The sequence below is a fragment of the Monodon monoceros genome, unplaced genomic scaffold (genome assembly GCF_005190385.1).
Source record: "Monodon monoceros isolate NGI ecotype Baffin Bay Population unplaced genomic scaffold, NGI_Narwhal_1 Super_Scaffold_1, whole genome shotgun sequence".
In the NCBI taxonomy this organism is placed as follows: Eukaryota; Metazoa; Chordata; class Mammalia; order Artiodactyla; family Monodontidae; genus Monodon; species Monodon monoceros.
The window spans coordinates 63,467,429-63,488,999 of NW_021703765.1; the positions used below are offsets into that span (position 1 = coordinate 63,467,429).

The 21,571-nt window shown below is 40.2% G+C and overlaps 1 protein-coding gene across 1 annotated transcript; it reads right to left on the minus strand.

Moving 5' to 3' along the window:
- Positions 1 to 346: 346 nt before the first annotated feature.
- On the minus strand, positions 347 to 20,858 carry DRG1 (developmentally regulated GTP binding protein 1). Its single transcript, XM_029234281.1, has 9 exons — positions 20,674 to 20,858; positions 19,776 to 19,899; positions 18,240 to 18,415; positions 12,446 to 12,515; positions 9,629 to 9,798; positions 7,173 to 7,303; positions 5,621 to 5,788; positions 5,233 to 5,355; positions 347 to 660 (listed from the first exon to the last, which is right to left on the minus strand). The coding sequence occupies exons 1-9, from the start codon at positions 20,713 to 20,715 to the stop codon at positions 561 to 563; spliced, it is 1,104 nt and encodes a 367-aa protein (XP_029090114.1). The 5' UTR covers positions 20,716 to 20,858; the 3' UTR covers positions 347 to 560.
- Between the last annotated feature and the right edge of the window lie 713 nt (positions 20,859 to 21,571).

Below are 21,571 nucleotides of genomic sequence, written 5' to 3' on the forward strand. Positions count from 1 at the left end.
GTGGGCCTGCCATTCAAAGCCTGATGTGCCTGGTCAGAGTATTTTACTCAACCGCCACACTACACCATCTCCCAAAATGGCTAGCGTTGCAGGGAATAATCAGTTAACTTACATCAAGTCCTTCCTTTCTCCAGTATCATCTGGGAAAGACCACCTGAAAGGACCAAAACCCACACTGAGTTGGAAGGGTTTCTCACAACTAACCATCAAGTGAGATGTTGCAGTCACATTTTTACCCATTTCACATACAAGACCAAGCCCCCAAGTACTCCTTCTGCAGCTGCCTCACTACACATACCCATCCTCATTCAGTCCTCCTCAAAACAAATTCTGACAATGACACATGAACTGTACATAGTTTGCTGGCCTACCAGGTCCTTTATGCAGCTCAACATACAAGGTGACACCAAATTAAGACAAGTGAAGTTCCAATTTGGGTGCCTCCATCTCCCTCCCCTGTATCCTGATCCAGTGGCTGCCAAAGCCAGGAGGGGCTTGGAGTCAGGTGTTTGATCATGGAGAAAGCTGCCATGGCCTGGCAGATGGTGAAGGGGATGGTGTCACTTCTTCACAATCTGAATGACATCCTCGTCCTCCAACGTATGGTCTTTACCCACTTTTTGAGGATTGTGTTTCACAGAGAGACCCCACACCAGAGCGCTGTATGGAAGGAAAAAAAGAACAGCGTAAATAATCACCTTCTATCTACCTAGGTGCCACTTTCTTCTCAGATTTAGCATTCCAGCTCTTAAGAGCCAAAGGCCTGCAATATCCAAGGTCCCCTGTCCCCAGTCAAAGCCCAAAGGCTTTAGCTTCCCAAGCAGTGTGGCACACTGGAACCTTCACATAAAAAGTGGCAAAGATTTTCGGAAGTTGTGTGGTTCCTCTTGCTCCAAAGCCAACTTATGAAAGTCAAAGAGAAAAAATACAAATGAGAAGTATGACAAGACTAATTCAAAATTAAAAGGAGAAAGCATATGTTTTTAATAGAGAAAAACCCTGAAATAACTGACTGGAAATTGATTCCTACAAATGCAATGTCAGTTATTTACAGACTGTTAGAGAATACCAGTTTTTATGGGGTCTACTGAAACCATCAGTGGGTATTAATAAGAAATGTAGGACCTCCTTCCTCAGCCAAACTAGGAAAACTCTCCTTCCCTATCAAGAAGCCATAACTGATAGGTCTCCTCATTTCTTAGAATATAGGAAGGTAATTTTTATCCATGGGCTTCCAATACTAACAGTATGATGTGCTACTGATGGAAATGAGTGAACAAGACACTGATACCAGCCTCACAGAGACTAAGAACTATGTACCAAGGGGTAGAAAACATTGGCCATGTTATTTTTATATTGTCTTTGCTTTAAAAATCTTTATTCCCCCCAAAAAATAATCATTAAACAAGATTTCACTTTTTTAAATAAAAACAGATAAATAACAAGAACAGATACATCACCATTAGTAAAACAAATATATATAAAATCTTTCAAATGTACTAACAAGCAAGATAAATGCAGCTTACTTACTAATACTATCTTAAGTTAGAAAACTAATTTTTAGCAGTCAAATTCAATGCCTGCAATAGAGTCAGCGCCTTGTATTTTGCTGATGGCAAAATGTAAACAGGTTCAGCCCTTTCGGAAAGCAATGCAGCAAAACATATCATAAGCCATATAATCATTAATCCTACTTTTGGATTAAAGAAATAAAAAGGGAAAGGTCTGTGCATTAAGACTAGAAACTTACATAAAGTAGCAAAAGATAGGAAAACTATGGTTATAAAAATTATATATATAAATCTTAAAAAAAAAATTATATATATAAATCTTATAACACAGAGAAAACATTTATATAGTAAATTATCAAAGGATGTGTGCATGTGGTCAAGGACACAAAGGGAATGCAACAGGGACACGTCATAATTAGTAGGCCTAAAGCTGAATTTTTTTTTATTATTAAGACAGTTAAAATGCTATTTGTGAAATAATTTAAAAACAAAAACAGGAAAATAGTGACCAAATAAAATTCTATTTGCCTTCATATGTCTCTTCTCCAAAATATTTTTCTCCCCTTTAATTCCTTGGTTAAGCTACAATTCAGAGGCTTTGAACAGTGTTCTGTTACCATGGAAGGCAGGAAATATCCAGAAATCTATAAATTTTGAAAAAAGAAAATGTCTAACTTCTCCCAAGATTCTCCTTCACTGATTCAAGTATGTGTCAAAATATAATGATTTGAGGGCAGTAGAAGTTAGCACCTGTGTGTGGATAGTTACTTTTGATAAAAGGAATGTGAAGCTTAATAAAGGACTTCACTCTTTCAGTATTCTTAGGGTCAGAAACAAGTATGAATATTTTAAAAACTATTTCTGGACTTCCCCTGCAGTCCAGTGGCTAAGACTCCACGCTTCCACTACAGGGGGCATGGGTTCGATCTCTGTCAGGGAACTAAGATCCCTCATGCCACGCAGCCAAAAATAAATTAATTAATTAATTAAATAAAAACTATTTCTATGCTTTTCTAATTTTCTACAGTTACTTTCTATTTTCTCATTTTTATTTTTTTTTTTGTTATTTTTGTTTTTTCTGTTTTTAAAACAATTTTTAAAATTTCAGCCTGTAAAGATAAAAAGAATTATTTATAAATACTGTAATTCAGTTAGTTAAAATATTTCTCACAGAATTACAGGTTGCAGGTCTGAACTACTTTTTATATATACTAGAATTAAATAAGTAGATTATAGATAATGACAGCCACGTTTCTCACTGCTGGAGAGAGAAGTTAAAATAAGAAAAAGGAGAAGGCTAAAATGAACCCTGTGGTGTTGAACTGGAATCAGAGGTAACAATAAATAAACTGATGGTTCTTAATATAGATAGATAGGATGGATGGGTAAATTAAATAGATACATACATAAGACAAGAGAGATAAAGAAATACAGATGGACTTGTAAGTACAGGTTAGTATCCTTACATACATTTCCTAACTCTGTCTGCTAAGAGGGCCTTACAAGCAACAACAGCCCACTAATAATGAGGAGGCCTAGCACACAGATCTTGTAAACCCAGGCTTCTTGGATAAGTGACTGATTCCAGGGCTGGTGTAGGAAAAATCACTATGAATCAGGAACGTCTAGTGGTGCCGAAAGGTAAGGAAATGTTTTTAAAAAAAAAAAAAAAAAAAAATGGCAGCCTATCAAAAGAACATAGGAGCCAATCTGAAGGAGCTCCTAACGGCAAAAGCTGGAACAACTTGAGTGACAAAATAATGACAGGATTGGATTATAACACCATTGAATAAATATCCAAGAGCTCATACTAATAAAAATAAATTATGAATTAATAAACAGGGGAGAAGAGCTAGCTGTAACTCACAATAGAATTCCAATAAATAAATGTAAAATGAAAGAGGGAAATAAAGAATTACCATTAAGCAAACAACACAGCAATAAATGTTGCAGACAAGCTCCACCATAGATGTTAAAATCAGCAGGTAAACATCTGAAGAGAAACAGATCTTCATAGTCTCAAAGTACCTCCCCAAGACATTTATCAAATAAGAGAGAACAGTATCTTTACAGTAGAGAAACCCAACCAACACCAACATAGCCAAGTTATCAAAGTAAATATTACCATCAATAAGATATATCAACATCAGGCTTCCCTAGTGGCGCAGTGGTTAAGAATCTGCCTGCCAATGCAGGCGACATGGGTTCGAGCTGTGGTCCAGAAAGATCCCACATGCCGTGCAGCAACTAAGCCCGTGCACCACAACTACTGAGCCTGCGCTCTAGAGCCCACGAGCCACAACTACGGAAGCCTGCATGCCTAGAGCCTGTGCTCCGCAACGAGAAGCCACCACAATGAGAAGCCCGCGCACTGCAATGAAAAGTAGCCCCCACTCCCCACAACTAGAGAAAGCCTGCGTGCAGCAACTAAGACCCAACGCAGCCAAAAATAAATAAATAAAATAAATTTTAAAATAATAATAATCAGGGCTTCCCTGGTGGTGCAGTGGTTGAGAGTCCGCCTGCCGATGCAGGGGCCAAGGGTTCATGCCCCGGTCCGGGAAGATCCCACATGCCGCGGAGCGGCTAAGCCCGTGAGCCATGGCCGCTGAGCCTGCACGTCCGGAGCCTGTGCTCCGCAACGGGAGAGGCCACAACAGTGAGAGGCCCGCGTACCGCAAAAATAAATAAATAAATAAATAAATAAATAATAATAAGATACATCAACATCATGAATCCGGTGATATGATGCAAACTGAGGACACATCATCATTTTTGTGGTATTCTTACCAAAAATGCATAATCCCACTTCAATCATGAGAGAACATTAGACAAACCCAAAGTGAGGGACATTCTAACAAAATAACTGATCAGTACTCTTCAAAACTGCCAAGATCAAAGACACTGAAAGACTTAAGGAAATATTACTGGCAGACTGGAAGACTACGGAGAAGTAACAGCTAAAATCCCATGTAGATTCCTGAAACACAAAGAGGATGCTGGTAGCAAAGGTATTAAAATTCAAATAAGGTCTATAGTTTAGTTAATAATATTGTACCAATACTAACCTCTGTTCTTGATGATTGTATTATGCTTATGTGAGCTGATAATGTTAGGGAAAGTAGGGTGAAGGATATAAGGAAACTCTATTACTATTTTTGCAACTATTCTGTAAGTCTAAAATTAGTTCAAAATAAGATGTTAAAAGAAGTATATTTTGGGACTTCCCTGGCAGTCTAGTGGTTAAGACTCCGCGCTTCCAATGCAGGGGGCATGGGTTCAATCCCTGGTCAGGGAACTAAGATCCCACGTGCCACACATTGTGGCAAAAAAAAAAAAAAAAAAAATTCCACCTGTATCAGCAGTGAGGAGTATGAGAAAGATCAGGGGGACTTACTCATGCAAAAGGTTTAGAGAGGCCCTCAGTACCCAGTGAAGCCCAGTATGATGCTGGCAGGAAGAATTAACATTTTGTGTTTGCCAAGAGGAAGACGAATTAAAAAGAGAAAGTCAGAGCACTTTATACTGTCAGCCCTCCCAACCTGAAAAGGCTTTTAGGGTTCTTCCTGCTCCAAGCTGGAATGGTTTTAAGAAGACACTGCAAAGTTCTAACCAAGCAAGCATCTCCTGATGCCTAATTTCTATAATACTATCCTAAGAATTATTAGTAGAACCAGTAGCTCACAGGGAAAAGAAGGCACCATGGGCCCACGATACTTACTATTTAAATTCTTTGATAAGATTTTTGTGAATCTTCATGCAGAAATCCTCCACCGTGGTCCTGGAGTAAGGCAGCACCACTGGGGATGTGTAATCTGGCAACTGGCCTTTGGGTTTGGTGTAACTAGAACACAGAGGGAATAGAGGTTGCCTACTTCTTGGAATGTTTCATGTGTGAATGCAAATCAACCCTCCATCACCCCGGAGATCAGACCCAGATAACCTCTATCTTGAGGAAGAAAGTGCCCTCAATATAGCCTCGCAGATGAGAGGAATTAACTTATTTATATCTCCAAAAATAGATTATGTTAATGAGCTCTAGAGGGTATCATTTTAGGACAGTCTGGTTTAAATCCTACAGTAATACTACCCTATCCACTAAGACTTACATCCTCACTAGTTTCAGATAGTCCCAGATCTTTTCCAACAGGTCATCAAAATTCCAGCGGTGATGCGCAGAGATGGGTACACAGTGAGGCACCTTATAGATGATATCCAGTTCCTCAATGGAGATCTGATCAATCTTATTTAACACATAGATACAGGGGATATAGACTCTGTAGAAGAAAAACAGTACGTGAGTCTGGAGCTGTGGACAAGACTGTCAGTCTGATTATCAGCACCCTCTCACCCAGGACCCCAAATCAGAGATTCTTAAATGGGGTCATAAGAAAGTCAGCCAAAAAAAAGAAAAAGCTTCCTACCAAAATCAGGTAGAACATCCAAAAAGTGAACTATGGGTTGAGAAGTAACAAAACTCAAGCCGTAGTCCCTAGTCATGCAACTAATTACTGAGAAAGCATCCTGCAGTGGAAAGAACACAAGCTTTGGAGTCACAAAGAATGAATTTATTCTCAGCTCTGTCGCTTTATATACATGTGTCCCTGGGCAAGTCTCAGAGTCCAGTTCCCAGAGTTCTTTTATGAACTGTAAGAATGTAAATATATTTCTAATAATATAACTTTTAAAGAATAAAAAAAATTTTTTAATACATCTAGCAAAGTCATAATCCTAATGTTCAATCAATAGGGCAGCTAAGGTTACTAATAATTAGGCAAGCCACAACTTCTCAGGCTTCAATTACCTCACTTCCAAAACACGTAACTCAAAGCACTAGCTTTTATTTGTTTTCAAAATGCCAGAAATGGACTTTCGTGGTGGCGCAGTGGTTAAGAATCTGTCTGCCAATGCAGGGGACATGGGTTCGAACCCTGGTCCAGGAAGAGCCCACATGCCGTGGAGCAACTAAGCCCAGGTGCCACAACTACTGAGCATGTGCTCTAGAGCTTGCAAGCCACAGCTACTGAGCCTGTGCGCCTAGAGTACATGCTCCACAACAAGAGAAGCCACCACAATGAGAAGCCCGCGCACCACAACAAAGAGTAGCCCCCGCTTGCCACAACTAGAGAAAGCCTGCGAGCAGCAACGAAGACCCAACGCAGCTATAAATAAATAACTAGTTTATTTTAAAATGCCAGAAATAATTTTAACAGTAGTTTCAATTATAATTTAATTTCAAATACTAGTAATAGTAATGTCTCATGGAATAGGGCTTCAGCTCTGTTCCCTTAGAGAAAATAGACACAGCCAGTCTGCTCTCAGTTCTTCAGCCTACAAGATTTCTCAGATGGATTAATTCTGTGAGAGCAGATTGAGAACCTACCCTCTTCAACCATCATATGACACAGAGCTTAGGGGATAGCCTAGTTCACAGCAAGTAACTGAAACAAGCAATTAGATTATCATGATCAAATTGCAGAGCAAAGAAGGATGTCAGCAATCAAGACCAACCCTTCATTTTACAGCTAAAGAAAGCAAGGCCCACTATTATTTAAGACAACAGCACAACTGGAGTTAGAATCAATGTCTGCCAGACTCATAATCCAATGTTGTTGTCATTACAAGGCTTCAAATTCAAACTCAGGCACATTTAGTCAGTACCTGTTTCCTTCCACCACGTCAATGAGGTCATCTGCTGTGGCATCACTACGCAGAGTCACATCAGCATTATGGATTTTGTATTCAGCCAGAATGCTCTTCACAGTTTCAGCATCCAGTTCACTCTGAGGGCACTGAATGGGCATAGAAGACAATGACTGGTCAGAGAGCAAAAAAAAACCTCCTAAGAGTATCTACCGATGTACCTGGATAATCCTAGATAAGGTGCAAACTTATTTCTAAAGACCATTATCCTGGATGAGAGTGCCTGACTTTTAGTAGGAAATACTCAAAAACTCAAAATCTTTCCAAACTCAAAGGAATGTGCTATGGCATGAATTGTGTCCCCATCCCCACCCAAATTCATATGTTGAAGACCTAATCCCAGTATCTCAGAATGTGACTGGAGATAGGGTCTTTAAAGAGGTAATTAAATTAAAATGAGGTCATATGGGTGGGCCCTAATCCAATGTGACTCACATCCTTACAAGAAAAGGAGATTAGGACACAGACACAGAGGGGAAGGTCATATGAAGACAGAGGAGAAGACAGCCATCTACAAGCCAAGGAGAGAGGCCTCAGAAGAAACCAGTCCTGCTCACACCTTGATGTCAGATATCCAGTCTCCAAAATTAAGAGAATTAAATTTCTGTTGTTCAAGCCACCCAGTCTATATAGTACTTTATTATGGCAGCCTTAGCAAAAATACAGAAAGAATGTTCAAACATTATGACAGGATAATAGAAAAGATCTTTTGGGCAGGACAGCTTAAACCTATGCCAGTCAAATAATCTGGACCTCTAGAATGTTAAATGTTGTAGGAAATTCTCATTCCTCAATTATATGACTTAGAAGCAGCATTTGACAGAATTGATCGTTCTACCAATCTGCAACACTTTCTTTAATTGGCTTCCAGGATTCCAAACTCTTCCAGTTTTCCTTCTTCTTTGTCTGAGATGTCTTATTTGCTGATTCTTCCCATCTCCCAGCGTCTAATCATTGTGGGGGATGGAGGGAGGTGTCATAAAGCTCAATCCTTGAACCTCTTTTCTATTTATATTTGCTTCCTCAGCTAAGTTATCTCAGCTAAGCTCATGGCTTTAAAATTGATAACCACTAAATGTATAGCTCCAACCCAGATCATTCCTCACATGCCTATTTGACAGTAACACTTGGAGGTCTAATTTGAGTGTCACTGGCATCTCAAACTGAACATCTGATCTTCCCCTCCTCTCCAAACCTATTCTACACAAAGTCCTACTATTTTAGTCATGAGAGTCCATTTTTCTAGCTCAGAACAAAAACTCACCATCACCTCCTTCTCTCACAACCCATATCCAGTCCAGCTGTAATTCCTACCAACTATTTCCAAAATCTTTCCACAATCAACCACTCCACATCTCCTCCACTGTTACAACTCTGGTCTAAGAAGCCATCACTTCTTGACTAGATTATTGCAATAACCTCTTAAATGGGTTCTGTGCTTCTGTACTTAACCCATTTCAGTCTGTTCTCAACAACCAGATTGATTCCATTAAAACCTGAATCAATTTTACTCCACAGACTGGAACCCAACCAAAAGTTACCCATCTCCTGCAAAGTAAAAGCATGTTTGGCCCTATACTATGACTTTGTTTCTTACCACTCTCCTGCCTGCTCACTCTTCTGTTCCTCAAACGTGCAAAGGAACCCTCTACCTCAGGGCCTTGCACTTGGATGTTCCCTCAACATGAAACGCTCTTCCTCAAGATATTCACTTGGTTCACTCCTTCATGTCACCCCAGTGAAGATTTCTCTGATCAACCTACTTAAAACTGCAACCCAGGAGACGCAAGAAGGAAGAGGTATGAGAACATATGTATAACTGATTCACTTTGTTATAAAGCAGAAACTAACACACAATTGTAAAGCAATTATACTCCAATAAAGATGTAAAAAAAAAATAACTGCAACCCTCCCACCAACACTCTCCATCCTCTTTCCCTAGTTTACTTTTGTCCTTAGTTTATCATTATCTAATATACTATAATCACTCATTAATTTTGTTTGCTACTTTCCCCATTAGAATCTAAGGGCCGGAATTTTTGTCTATTTTGCTCCCTCTTCCATTCCCCCTGAAAGCCTAAAACAATGTGTGGCCCATGGTAGGTGCTCTATAAATCTGTGTTGAATGAATGAAAATAGATGATATCAGCAGCCATCTACTTCATGCAAACATAAGACTGGTCTTTAGTCCCATATCACCCCAAATAACCCAAAGGAAGAAATAAAGTCACAAAGGTAAGTAAGTGTGAGACCGACTCTTGTCCTACTCTCTCAGTCATTACGACATCATTGTATTACCTCAGTTAGTGCTGGGAGAAGCCAGGCAATTTCCAAATGTCAATGTCTATGTACCACAATCCACTCTCCACCCCAGTCCCTTCAGCAACCTGCCCCATATCACCTTTTCCACTTACAGTGGCCGTGAGATTAATGCCTCCTTTATCCTTCTTCTTAAAGCCAATGTTGGGGGGTTTGCTGTTCAAGCGAATGCCAAAGCCTTCCAGCTCATTTTCTATTATCTTCTTATGTCCCAAGGGTTTCAGGACATCCAAAACAATCAAGATCAAGTTACACGTTCTGGCCACTGAAGAGTTGAAAATAAAATTTTTTTCAAAGCTCATTAAAGACTTAACATAATTCAAATACTCCAAAAGGGGGAGGGGGTGGAACATAATTCAAATACTCCAAAAGGGGGAGGGGGTGGTAACATAATTCAAATACTCCAAAAGGGGGAGGGGGTGGTCTAGAGTTCCTACACTTAAGAGACAAAGGATTTTTTTTTTTTATAAATACACAGACACACATGAAGTTCTTAAGCTTTCCAAAGATTTATGCCAGAAGTCAATCTGCAATGTATTCTTTGTTTTCTATTAGTGTATCTAGAGGATGTGTCAACTTCTAGATACACTAGTAGAAAAATAATTTGGGATGAAGATACAAACCAGGCAATAACCTGAATTCCTGAAAAAGTTCAGAAAGATTTAAAACAGTAAGAATTCTAAAAGAATAAGATTATCCAGTTAGCATATTTTTTGTCGATTTTTTTGAGATATAATTTATAAAAAATAGTGTTAAGCACATGGTTTGATGACAAATGTATATACCTGTATAACCACCACAGCAACTGAGATTCAGAGGATTTCCATCACCTCCAAAAGCTCCCTTATACCCCTTTGCAATGAATCTTCCCCTCAATTCCCAGTCAACCACTAATCTGCTTTTCTTCTTCTTTTTTTTAAATTTATTTATTTATTTTTGGCTGCGTTGGGTCTTCGTTGCTGCTGAGCACAGGCTTTCTCTTGTTGCAGTATGCAGGCTTCTCACTGCAGTGGCTTCTCTTGTTGCAGAGCACGAGCTCTAGGCGCATGGGCTTCAGCAGTTGCAACACGTGGGCTCAGTAGTTGTGGCTCATGGGCTCTAGAGCACAGGCTCAGTAGTTGTGGCACACGGGCTTAGTTGCTCTGCAGCATGTGGGATCTTCCCAGAGCAGGGCTCGAACCTGTGTCTCCTGCACTGGCAGGCAGATTCTGAACCACTGTGCCACCAGGGAAGTCCACTGATCTGCTTTTCTGTCACCCTAGATTAAGCTGCATGTTTTAGAATTGCATATAAATAGAATTATACAAAATCTAGTCTTTTGTGCCTGGCTCTTTTAATTTAGCATATTTCTGATAGTCATCCATGAATGACTTCAAACCTATAATTCCATAAATAGCTAAATTAATAATATAAGGGTAGAATAAAAATACTTTCAAACATGAAAAGAAAAACCAGAACAATGTACCTATCATTCACTCTTTTTCAGTAAGTTTCTAAAGAATGTGCTTCAGCAAAACATTAAAATAACCCAAAAAAGGTAAGACGCTGACTCTAAGAAATAGGGGATCCCACACAAGAACACAAAAGAAAATCTCAGGATGACAGCCATGCAAAAAGCCTAGAGCTGCATTATCCAATACAGCATCCACTAGCCACCTGGGGCTATTCAAATTTAAATTAATTAAAATTCAATAAAATTTAAAATTCAGTTACTCAATTGCACCAGGCACACTTTAAGTGATCAACAGCCACACACCTACAACTACCATATTGGACAGCACAAATTCAAAACATTTCCATTACTGTAGAACATTTCCATTACTGGACAGTGTTGGTCTAGAAAGCAATCAATCCAGATTGAGGCATAAAGACAAAGGGTAGAGGAAGGTAGTGTCAGGGTTGAGGGGAGATAATGAAATCAGTAAGACTGTATTTGGAACTGTATTCAAGTATCTAGAAAACTACTGATTAATAGGCATTTGATCTATTGGAACATTTGAAAAATATTAACAAACAGAAAAGTAAACAAAATAAAACAAGAACCAATTATTAACTCCATGGAAAACAAACTTCAAAAACAGATCTCAACAGAAAAGAAACCAAGTCATAACACACTACTTATCTCAGCACAACAAGTCAGACAGTCATTACATAATAATATATACCACGACTAGTGAGTTAACTAAAAATTATGATACAACTTCTTTGAAAGAATAGGAAAAGAGACATGGAGTATGAGAGAGCTAATTTCCTACCATAACATGAAACCAACAGATGGTATCTAAAATTAATTAGTCATGAAATAGCAATATAAGCATAACATTTTAAAATATGAAATAGAAGAAACAGTTGAAGACTTGTCAGTACCTGCCAATGGGGAATGACACTAAAGGTGAAAAGAGGTGGGGTAGCAGATTATTGCAATTTATGATTAGCCTTTATTTATTTATTTATTTTTGGCCGTGCCTTGCAGCCTGTGGGATTTTAGTTCCCCGACCAGGGATTGAACCCGGGCCCTCGGCAGTGAGAGTGCAGAGTCCTAACCACTGGACTGCCAGGGAATTCCCCTATGATTATCCTTTTATAGTATTTTACCTCAAATAAAAAGGAAAGAAGAAGAAAAGGCATGGGTGGGAGTCAGGAAACCTGAGTTCTAGCTCTGAATCTGCCACAACAGTGCAACACTGCACCAACGCACTTCACTTCTCCTGTCCTTAGTGTTTCTCTGCAAATAGGGATCTGGACTGATACTCTCTGAGGTCCCTTTAAGTTCCGACATTCTACTCCAGTGAGAAGTCAAGTAAAACTATGCCCTTCATTGTGGTACCAACTCCTAGCCCAACAGTCCCATCTAAAGGAACAGTACCCAGTAAAGGGATGATATCCTGGGATGGTGGCCCTGGAACACTCACCTGCAATGACTTGACGGCCTCTACCTTTCCCATCCTTGGCACCCTCAATGATACCTGGGAGATCCAGAAGCTGGAAGATTACGGAGAGAAAAGGAAAAACTGATTATAAATCTGAACAGATCAAATAGAATGATTTATTTCTCAAGTAGTCAAAATTTAGGAGATCCAAATCCAATCTTCCTTATAAGTGAACGTGTAAATCTTACTTTTACTAAGCATCTACTAAATGTCAGGTGCAAGGTTCTTACATACTTTATCTAGTTCAAAATGCCTAGTAAGTCTGTGAATAAGGATATTGGTTGAGATTCATAGAGGTTAAGTGGTTTGCCCAAAGTCACAGTCTTAATAAACAAGATTATAATCCACATTTTGGGGGCCTTAATCCATTATTCTACACTAATATTTTTCAATATTCCCCCACTTTTCAGAAGGCTGATCCTCCATACAAATTCCTTACTATACATAATAAGTGGATCATGACATTCACAAGCAATAAATCCTGAGACCTTTGTGAATCCTCCAGTTCACAAAAATTTCTGCAGCCATTCTTAATCAAGCAAGCACATAAAAATCACCTATAAAACAATTAAAAATGCAGGGGCTTCTCTGGTGGCGCAGTGGTTGAGAGTCCACCTGCCGATGCAGGGGACACGGGTTCGTGCCCCGGTCCGGGAGGATCCCACATGTCACGAAGCGGCTGGGCCCGTGAGCCATGGCCGCTGAGCCTGGGCGTCCGGAGCCTGTGCTCCGCAACAGGAGAGGCCACAACAGTGAGGCCCGCGTATCGCCAAAAAAAAAAAAAAAAAAAAAAGCAGATATCTGAGCTTCATCCCTGTATATTCTGATTTGGAAGGGCCAAAGTAGGATTCAGATATTGATCTGTATTTCAGAAGGCTCCATGGGTGACTCTGATAGGTGTCCCCAGTTGAAAATGACCACTCAATTGCCCAGGAAATGCAATAAAGTAAAACTTCACATAAGTCACAGTGTATGTACTTAATGATGAGAACATCAAAACCAAATCCATAGCACCGATGATTCAAATTCACAAACTATAGTTATAAGCCCTTGAGAGTCTGTTAAGAGCATATGTAAAATCTGAAAATACCAAGGGCCATACTACTGTATGGCCAATACTGAATTATCCACATGAACAGACAGGTATATAGCTGCAGCTTATCAAAACATCATTTAAAACTAGCTTTTGCTGGGGAATTCCCTGGCGGTTCAGTGGTTAAGACTCCGCGCTTTCACTGCCGAGGGCCCAGGTTCGATCCCTGGTCTGGGAACTAAGATCCCACAAGCCTCGCGGCAAGGCAAAAAACAGCAACAACAACAATAACTAGTCTTTGCTATAAGCATATCTGATATCACAGAAATAAACTTCGCATTAAATAAACCACAAGGAAAAAGAACAAACTCAGGAGGTGCTTAGTGAGTTCAACTTTTCCATTCAAGAATCTGGTCAAAATGTCCTTCCTATTCCTCACTACATAATAAATAACATTACCTCCTCTAAAACTGATACAACGCGCCAGTTAAATTGAGCTACCCTTTCTCTTTCAAAAAACGTAATTTATATTCAATACACCTGCCTTGACTTGGAAACTTTAGTTACACTGATTTAAAAGGCTACATGGGGGCTAATGAGCACACCAGATCTTGATTTCTAAACATCTGTCTCCAATAAAAGGAACGAGCACTCCTTCAGAAGTGGCAGATTCCAGGGCTGGGGCAGGGAAAATATAAGATTAGCTTGGAACATCATGTGGTACCAAAAAATAAGGCATTACACACAAAAAGATGGGGGCTTCTGGAAAGAACAAAGGAGCCAACCTGAAGGAGTTCCTAATAGTCACACCTGGAACAATGTGAGTAATAAAATAATGGTAGTACTGGATTATAATCCATAAAATAAGATAAATATCCATGAGCCCACAATGACACAAATTCAATAAATAAATGGGAGAGAAGGAATAGCTCCTCCATATAATAGAATTCCAATTAACAAATGTAGTAGGAAAGAGAAAAACAGAGAATCACCATTAAGCAAGAAGCACAGTAATAACTGTTGCATATGAGATCCAGATGAATGCTAAAATGAGTGGGCAAGTTTGTGAAACAGGATTTGTATCTTCTCAAAGTATCTCCCCCAAGATATTTATTAACTACAAAAAGAAAGATAATAGATTTACAGTAGAGAAACCCCACAGACACCACTTTAACCAACTGATGGGGGTCAATATTACCAATAATATATACTAACATCATGAATCCCTAAGATGCACTGAGAAGGACATACCACCATTTCTGTAGTATGCTTGCCAAAAAAATATAATACCTCAGTATAATCATAAGAAAACATCAGAGAAATCCAAATTGAGGAACAGTCTACAAAATAACTAATCAGCACTCTTCTAAGAGTGTCAGGATCATGAAGGACAGGACTGAGGAACTATTACAGGTGGCAGGAGAATAGGAGAAAGAACCGAACGTAACATGGGATGATCACAAATAGAATCTTGAAAAAGAACACTGCTCGGGAAACTGGTAAAAATTTGAACAAGTTCTATAGTTTAGTGACTAGTACTGCACCAGAGTTAATCTATTACTGATGATTATTCTATGTTTATGTAAGGTGCTAATATTAGGGGAAGCAGGGTGATATAAGAGAACCTCAAAATAATTATGCTAAGAAACCAGCCAAAAAAAGTTCATTTATATTTATACATGGTCTTATTTATATAAAACTCTTAACATGTAAACTACAGGATGAAAGGGGCATGAGGAAACTTTGGGGATGATATGCTCACAATCTTGATTGTGGTGATATTTTCACCAGTTTATAGATATGTCAAAACTTATCAAATTGTATACCTCCTGTGCAGTTAACTGTATGTGAATTACATTTCAATAAAGATGTCTGAAAAAACAAAACGTCTATCATCAGTTGTTCCTAAGAAATTAAGTCTAAAGTGTATTTCTTCAGCCCTCCCAAAGATTCTGTAATCTACTTCCACCACTTTGTAAATCCCTGCCTGCTTTAAAAAAAAAAAAAAAAAAAAAAGTATTCCATCAGCAAAAGGCTTTATACTGAGACAAGAGAGCAAGAGCCATGGCAGCTGAACATGGCGGAGAAATTTATTGAAGCCCCTACAAATGTAAAAGCAAGTTAACTTTAGCTTTTCTTGAGAGGGAAATATTTAAAATTACATTAAACTATTTAAATATTTAAAATTACATTGAACTATTTGAATGTGGCAACTATATTTCATCCAATAAAAACAGTCTATGCTTTACAATTCTGAATTTCAGATTACAACCAACTAAGAGATGAGAAAAAAAATATTTCTTCAAATCATGTAACTGTAGGATTTTAAGAATTGGAATGTTAACCTACTTCAAACTCAAATGCCTTCAGAGATTAAAGCAGGTACAAGTCTATATATATACATACATATATATATATATACACACACATATATACGTATACACATATATATGTATACATATGTACATCCCTGGTTAAGTGGTGGTTCAGCCATTACTTGAACACCTCCAGACATAGTAATTAATTACCTCAGGAGGTACCATTCCATTTTTAGGCACCTTTATTGTTAAAAAGATCTTCTTTCCTAACAACAACAACAAAAAAAACAGAACTCTATCTCTTTATAATTCTTATTAGGTGGTTCTAATTTTGTACACCATTCCCCACCAAGTCACAGATAATGAGTCCTCTGCCACAAAACAGCCTTTTAAAAGAACATTTGAGGGCATTTTAATCCAGTTAAACACACCTACTAGTATGCTTACTTAACTTGGTTTCTGGAGAAAGTCAGAAGGAAAAACAGAGGCAGAGGGCACAGACGGAAAAGAAAGTACCATGGAAAAAAGGAAGAAAAAAACCTGAAAAGATCAAGAGACTGAAATAAATGAAGGTTTTGAGGAAAAGACAAGGAAAGAGAGGGGTTAAGTGGCTATTTATTCTGATATACCCAGAAGCCCTGAGAGAGGTGCCATAACATCTCATCAGGAAAGAGGTTACTCTCTGAGCTGCCAAAGACTCTGAAACCAGATGAAATTAAGCAATGGTCCAGATATGCCCAAGTGTCCTCATTCTTGTTACTATATACATTTGGACATGGAGTCCTAGAAAGGTACATGTCCTAACAGCATCTGCATGGGTACCTAACCAGAAAGAAAAAAAGCCACTGAAAATACCACCAGGACACTGGTCCCTCACTACTTCAGATTCTATAATAAAGAAGCATGAATGTACTTCACAACTCACTGTGTAGCTCAGCAAGAGGGAAAACAAATACCTACACCAAGAGTTTCCAAATGATGTGCCAAGGCACTCAAGGCATTCTAAATTTTCAAAAGAAACAGCAGTTCTTAATATCTGTCAGGCACTGAGGGAACTACTAAATCCAAGAAGCTCACAATTTCACCATTAGATCCTAGTACACTGCTTTCAATCACATCAGATCCGAATCTTTGGGAAGTTGGATTTTTCAGCGATTACTATGGTAAAAAATAAGCACCACACAAAAATCGGTGTCGAAAAGGAAACAAATGTGGCAGTATCCAATCTGATTCCAAAATTTGAGAAGTTATATGGTACCCATATCCCATTAGTAAATAACTGTAGCTGTAAGGACATAAATAATTGTTTGGATCTAACTATTTAACAAACAGAACCATTAGGTTATTTCTTTTAGCCTGGAGCACCATAAAAAATTACTGGGACCAGAAAACTATCAGGAAATAATTGCTGAGACACTAAGGGTCCTGTGAACTAGAAAGTTTGGGAACCTCTAGTCTAGATTCAAATGCCATGAAATTCAGAACCTTACCTTCTTAGCTGTGGAGCAAAAAAGAATGTGTTCCATTACATTTTACACATTCCTTCTTTCATACCCAAGTGGACTCCTCATTTGGGAGCCCTAAATCTATCTATCTGAGAACTTCTCAAGACGACAACTTCATTAAGCCTCACAGATAAGAATTATTTTCTAAAAAGGGTCTGATCGGGCTTCCCTGGTGGCGCAGTGGTTGAGAGTCCGCCTGCCGATGCAGGGGACACGGGTTCGTGCCCCGGTCTGGGAAGATCCCACATGCCGCGGAGTGGCTGGGCCCGTGAGCCATGGCCGCTGAGCCTGCGCGTCCGGAGCCTGTGCTCCGCAACGGGAGAGGCCACAACAGTGAGAGGCCCGCGTACCGCAAAAATAAATAAATTAATTAAAAATAAATAAATAAATAAAAAGAGTCCGATCATGGTATTTATTAAAGTTTCTGATGGCTCCTAGCTATGTACAAGATAAAATTCAACTTCCTAAGCAGGCACATAAGATCCTTCATAATTCAGCTCCAACCTACCTTTCCAGGTTCAGTTTCTACCACTCACTGTCCCACAGCTAAGCTCACACCACAGCAGGCTGTTCACTGTTATGGCTGCTTAAAACTGTCCTTTACATTCTCCGGCTGGTGAAATTCTATTTGAACTTCGAAACCCACCCCATTGTCACTTTCTACATGCAGCTTTTTCTGTCTTACCAGACCTTCCCCCACCTCCATCCTCAGGTGGAAAAAGTAGTCCTTCCTTTCTCTGTGTTTTCACAAACAATATCCCACTGTATTATTGTTTTTATGTACTGCTCTATCTCCCCTACTAGACACTGAGGGCCTGGTAGATCAAAGATCAGGCCTGGCATATACAGAGCTCCAAATAAGTGTTTTTTAAATGAAAGAATTGATTTCTTCCCTTCCTTGGCCTGCAGGCCTGACTCACCTGGATCTTGGCACCTTTGTATCTGATGACACCAGGTACAGTGGTCAGAGTAGTGAACTCATAGGCTGCCACCTCGGAATATACCCCTGCCAGGTTACTGAGCAGTGTTGACTTCCCCACAGATGGAAAACCCACAAACCCAATTCGAGCATCACCTGTCTTGGCAACGTCAAATCCTAAAACATCAACAAATATAAAAAGGAGGAGGAAAGTTATCCCTGGGAGTGTTGAGACTCATGTAATTCCCTTTACATTCTGGTTGCCTATCCCTCTAGAACCTATTTCTCCGACTTTTTACAGTTTATCTCTAGGGTAGAGCTTAAGCACACAAAATTCCCCCATAGCAATTCACAATATTTAATGGAGTGGGGTTTTTTTTTTTTGGAGTGGGGTTTTTTGTTTATTTTATTTATTTATTTTTTTATTGGAGTATAATTGCTTTGCAATGGTGTGTTAGTTTCTGCTTCACAACAAAATGAATCAGTTATATATATACATATGTTCCCATATCTCTTCCCTCTTGCGTCTCCCTCCCTCCCACCCTCCCTATCCCACCCCTCCAGGCAGTCACAAAGCACCGAGCTGATCTCCCTGTGCTATGTGGCTGCTTCCCACTAGCTATCTACCTTACGTTTGGCAGTGTATATATGTCCAGGCCTCTCTCTCGCTTTGTCACAGCTTACCCTTCCCCCTCCCCATATCCTCAAGTCCATTCTCTAGTAAGTCTGTGTCTTTATTCCTGTTTTACCCCTAGGTTCTTCATGACACTTTTTTTTCTTAAATTAAATGGAGTGTTTGATGTAAAAACTTTACACCTCTACATGTTATATACCTTTCTAGTACCCACAGTATTTAGGGCCCAAATATTATATAACCACTGATCTAAAAAATAGGTTTCTTTTTTTTTTTTCTTATAAACTCTGGGGACTGTGTCATTGACAGAGTTTTCTTTTCTTACAGTGGGTTGCAAACAAATTCAAAGCCAAATTTGTGGCCCTTCTCTAAGAAGTGTACAGACTTTATGACATTACTTTTCATCCTAACTTTATCTCTCGGCTTCAACTTATTCTTTCTACCTTCACTTCCATTTGTATTAATTTCCTTTATCTTGTTGACTATTTATTTACATATTTCAGTGAGCCAATGTAAATCTATTTTGGATCAGTACAGGATATACATAAATAAAACCCTAGTTCACTTAGAGAATATTCGTTTGCCTTTGAAATCAGTAAAATTGGGAATTCCCTGGCAGTCCAGTGGTTAGGACTCGGTGCTTTCGCTGCCAGGGCACAGGTTCGATCCCTGCTCAGGAAACTAAGATCCCACAAGTCGCATGGCATGGCCAAAAAAAAAAAAGAATAAGAAAGAAATCAGTAGAATAAAATAAAATAAACACAATTCAAGAATTTAGGCTTAGGAAACACAAATCGACTTTTGTGTTTTTTACACAAATTTTAAATTATTTTTAAACCATATGCCTTTATTACTTTAATAAAAATTATACCAAGAAAAAGAAAGTCGAAGCAAAACACAAACCTTCTCCTGGTCCACCACCACCACCACCTTTTGGAGTAATGAGTTCCCTGCGAAGCTTAGCAAGGCGAGCCTTAAGCAGCCCTAGATGGTGTGCCGTGGCCTTGTTCTTTTGCGTCCGAGCCATCTATAAGGGAGGAATCACAGCCATAAATCAGAAGCAGTTCCTACAAGTTAAAACATCCAGAATGAATGCTCCCCCAGCTCTGAGAGAATGATGTTTTTTATCTAGGTCCCACTAACTTCAATACACCCATTTTAAGTCAGACTTAAAAGAGTAAAAATCCATTCTCTCCATCACGCAAACCATTCCCCGCATTACAGAGCAAACAGCTGAGGCCCAAACAGAAGAAACATGACCAAGGTCATTACAATCAGCATTCACAAATTAGACTAAAACTCAGCTGCTGATTCCTTTTCAACTGCTTGTACCTGGTGTGCCCCAACCGATTTGAAAGAGCTCTGAGCACTTCAGACCATACAATCACACAACAATCCAGGTGGAATCAACAGCCACCGCAGATGACAATTTACATCTAGATCATATTCCCGGGAGCAATACTCTGGGAAAGGGGGTCATCAAAGTAGAGACTGGGGAAGGGGAGGGCGGTTCGAGGGGCGATAAAGAAAGATACTGAAGTACGCGAGCAGGTCAGGGCAGAAGTGGGGGGATAGGATTCAGTGTTGCTCACATAAAAAGAAGAGAAGACTGAGAGAAACAATGTTCAGACAGGAGCAGAACGCTGGAAGGGGGCACTAAGTTGCACAGGTGTAGAACGCGGGCCCGGGATGAGGGGAGTCGGGGAACGCAGGCCCGGTCCTGAGGAGGCTGAGAGAAGTTCAGGCAGGAGAGACGCTGCCGAAGAGGAACGCTCGGACGAAGTGTTCGAGCGCCCATTACCTCGGCTTCGATCTCCGCGATCTTAGCTAAAGTGCTGCTCATGGTGGTGAGTCGCGGGGGGCGCAGTGGCCTCCACACAGACAGCCTCCCTTCGGACACCCGCCAGCGGACCTTCCACCGCCACCAGGCGCTACAGCAGTGCGCAAGCGCGATACTTCCTATTTCTCGCGAGAGTTCCGCGCGAGACTTACTGAGAGATATACAGCGTGAAGTGGTCTCCTTCTCCTCAGCCAACCGCGCCCCGTCCCGCGAGCCAGCGCGGTGTCATAGAGCCCGCGGGAATGGGGGCCAGAGAGGCCACCCCGGTCTTTACCTCCCCGAGCGCGCCGAGGGTCGCGCGCCGCTCGGCCCCGCCCCGCCGGACTTGCGCCCCGCGTCCTGCTCCGCGCCCAGCCCCCGGCACGTAGTGTGTGATGAGTGACTCTTCGCTGCAGGCCCGCGGCTCTCAGACCCTCTCCCTGAAAAGCGCGCTCGCGGCGTCCACCCGTCTTCTTCGCCGTCACCGACGGGTCCTGGGGCCCCTTTCACTGCTGCGAAGACACGGCGGGGGACTCCTCGGCCTCCAGGGTCGATGTAGAGACCGATTTTCAGCCTGTCTTCTTGGGAAAAGAAAATGCCCCCTTTCCATCACTCAAAACTATTTTTAGGTGTTTGTTTTGTTTACCCCCAACCCCGAGTAGAGTGCGCGGCACATAGTGAGCCCACAATAAATGCATGATTGACTGGATAATTCCCAGAGAACCGGTCCTTGAAATACTGAAAAATTCGAAACTATGTGAAGGATAAATAAATAGTGGTACCTCTGTGCTGTGAAATATTATTTCAGCCGTTAAAACATAGATCTGTGTGGTCTAACTGGAAGGATGTCCAGGACATATTGTTTAAAAAAAAAAAATGG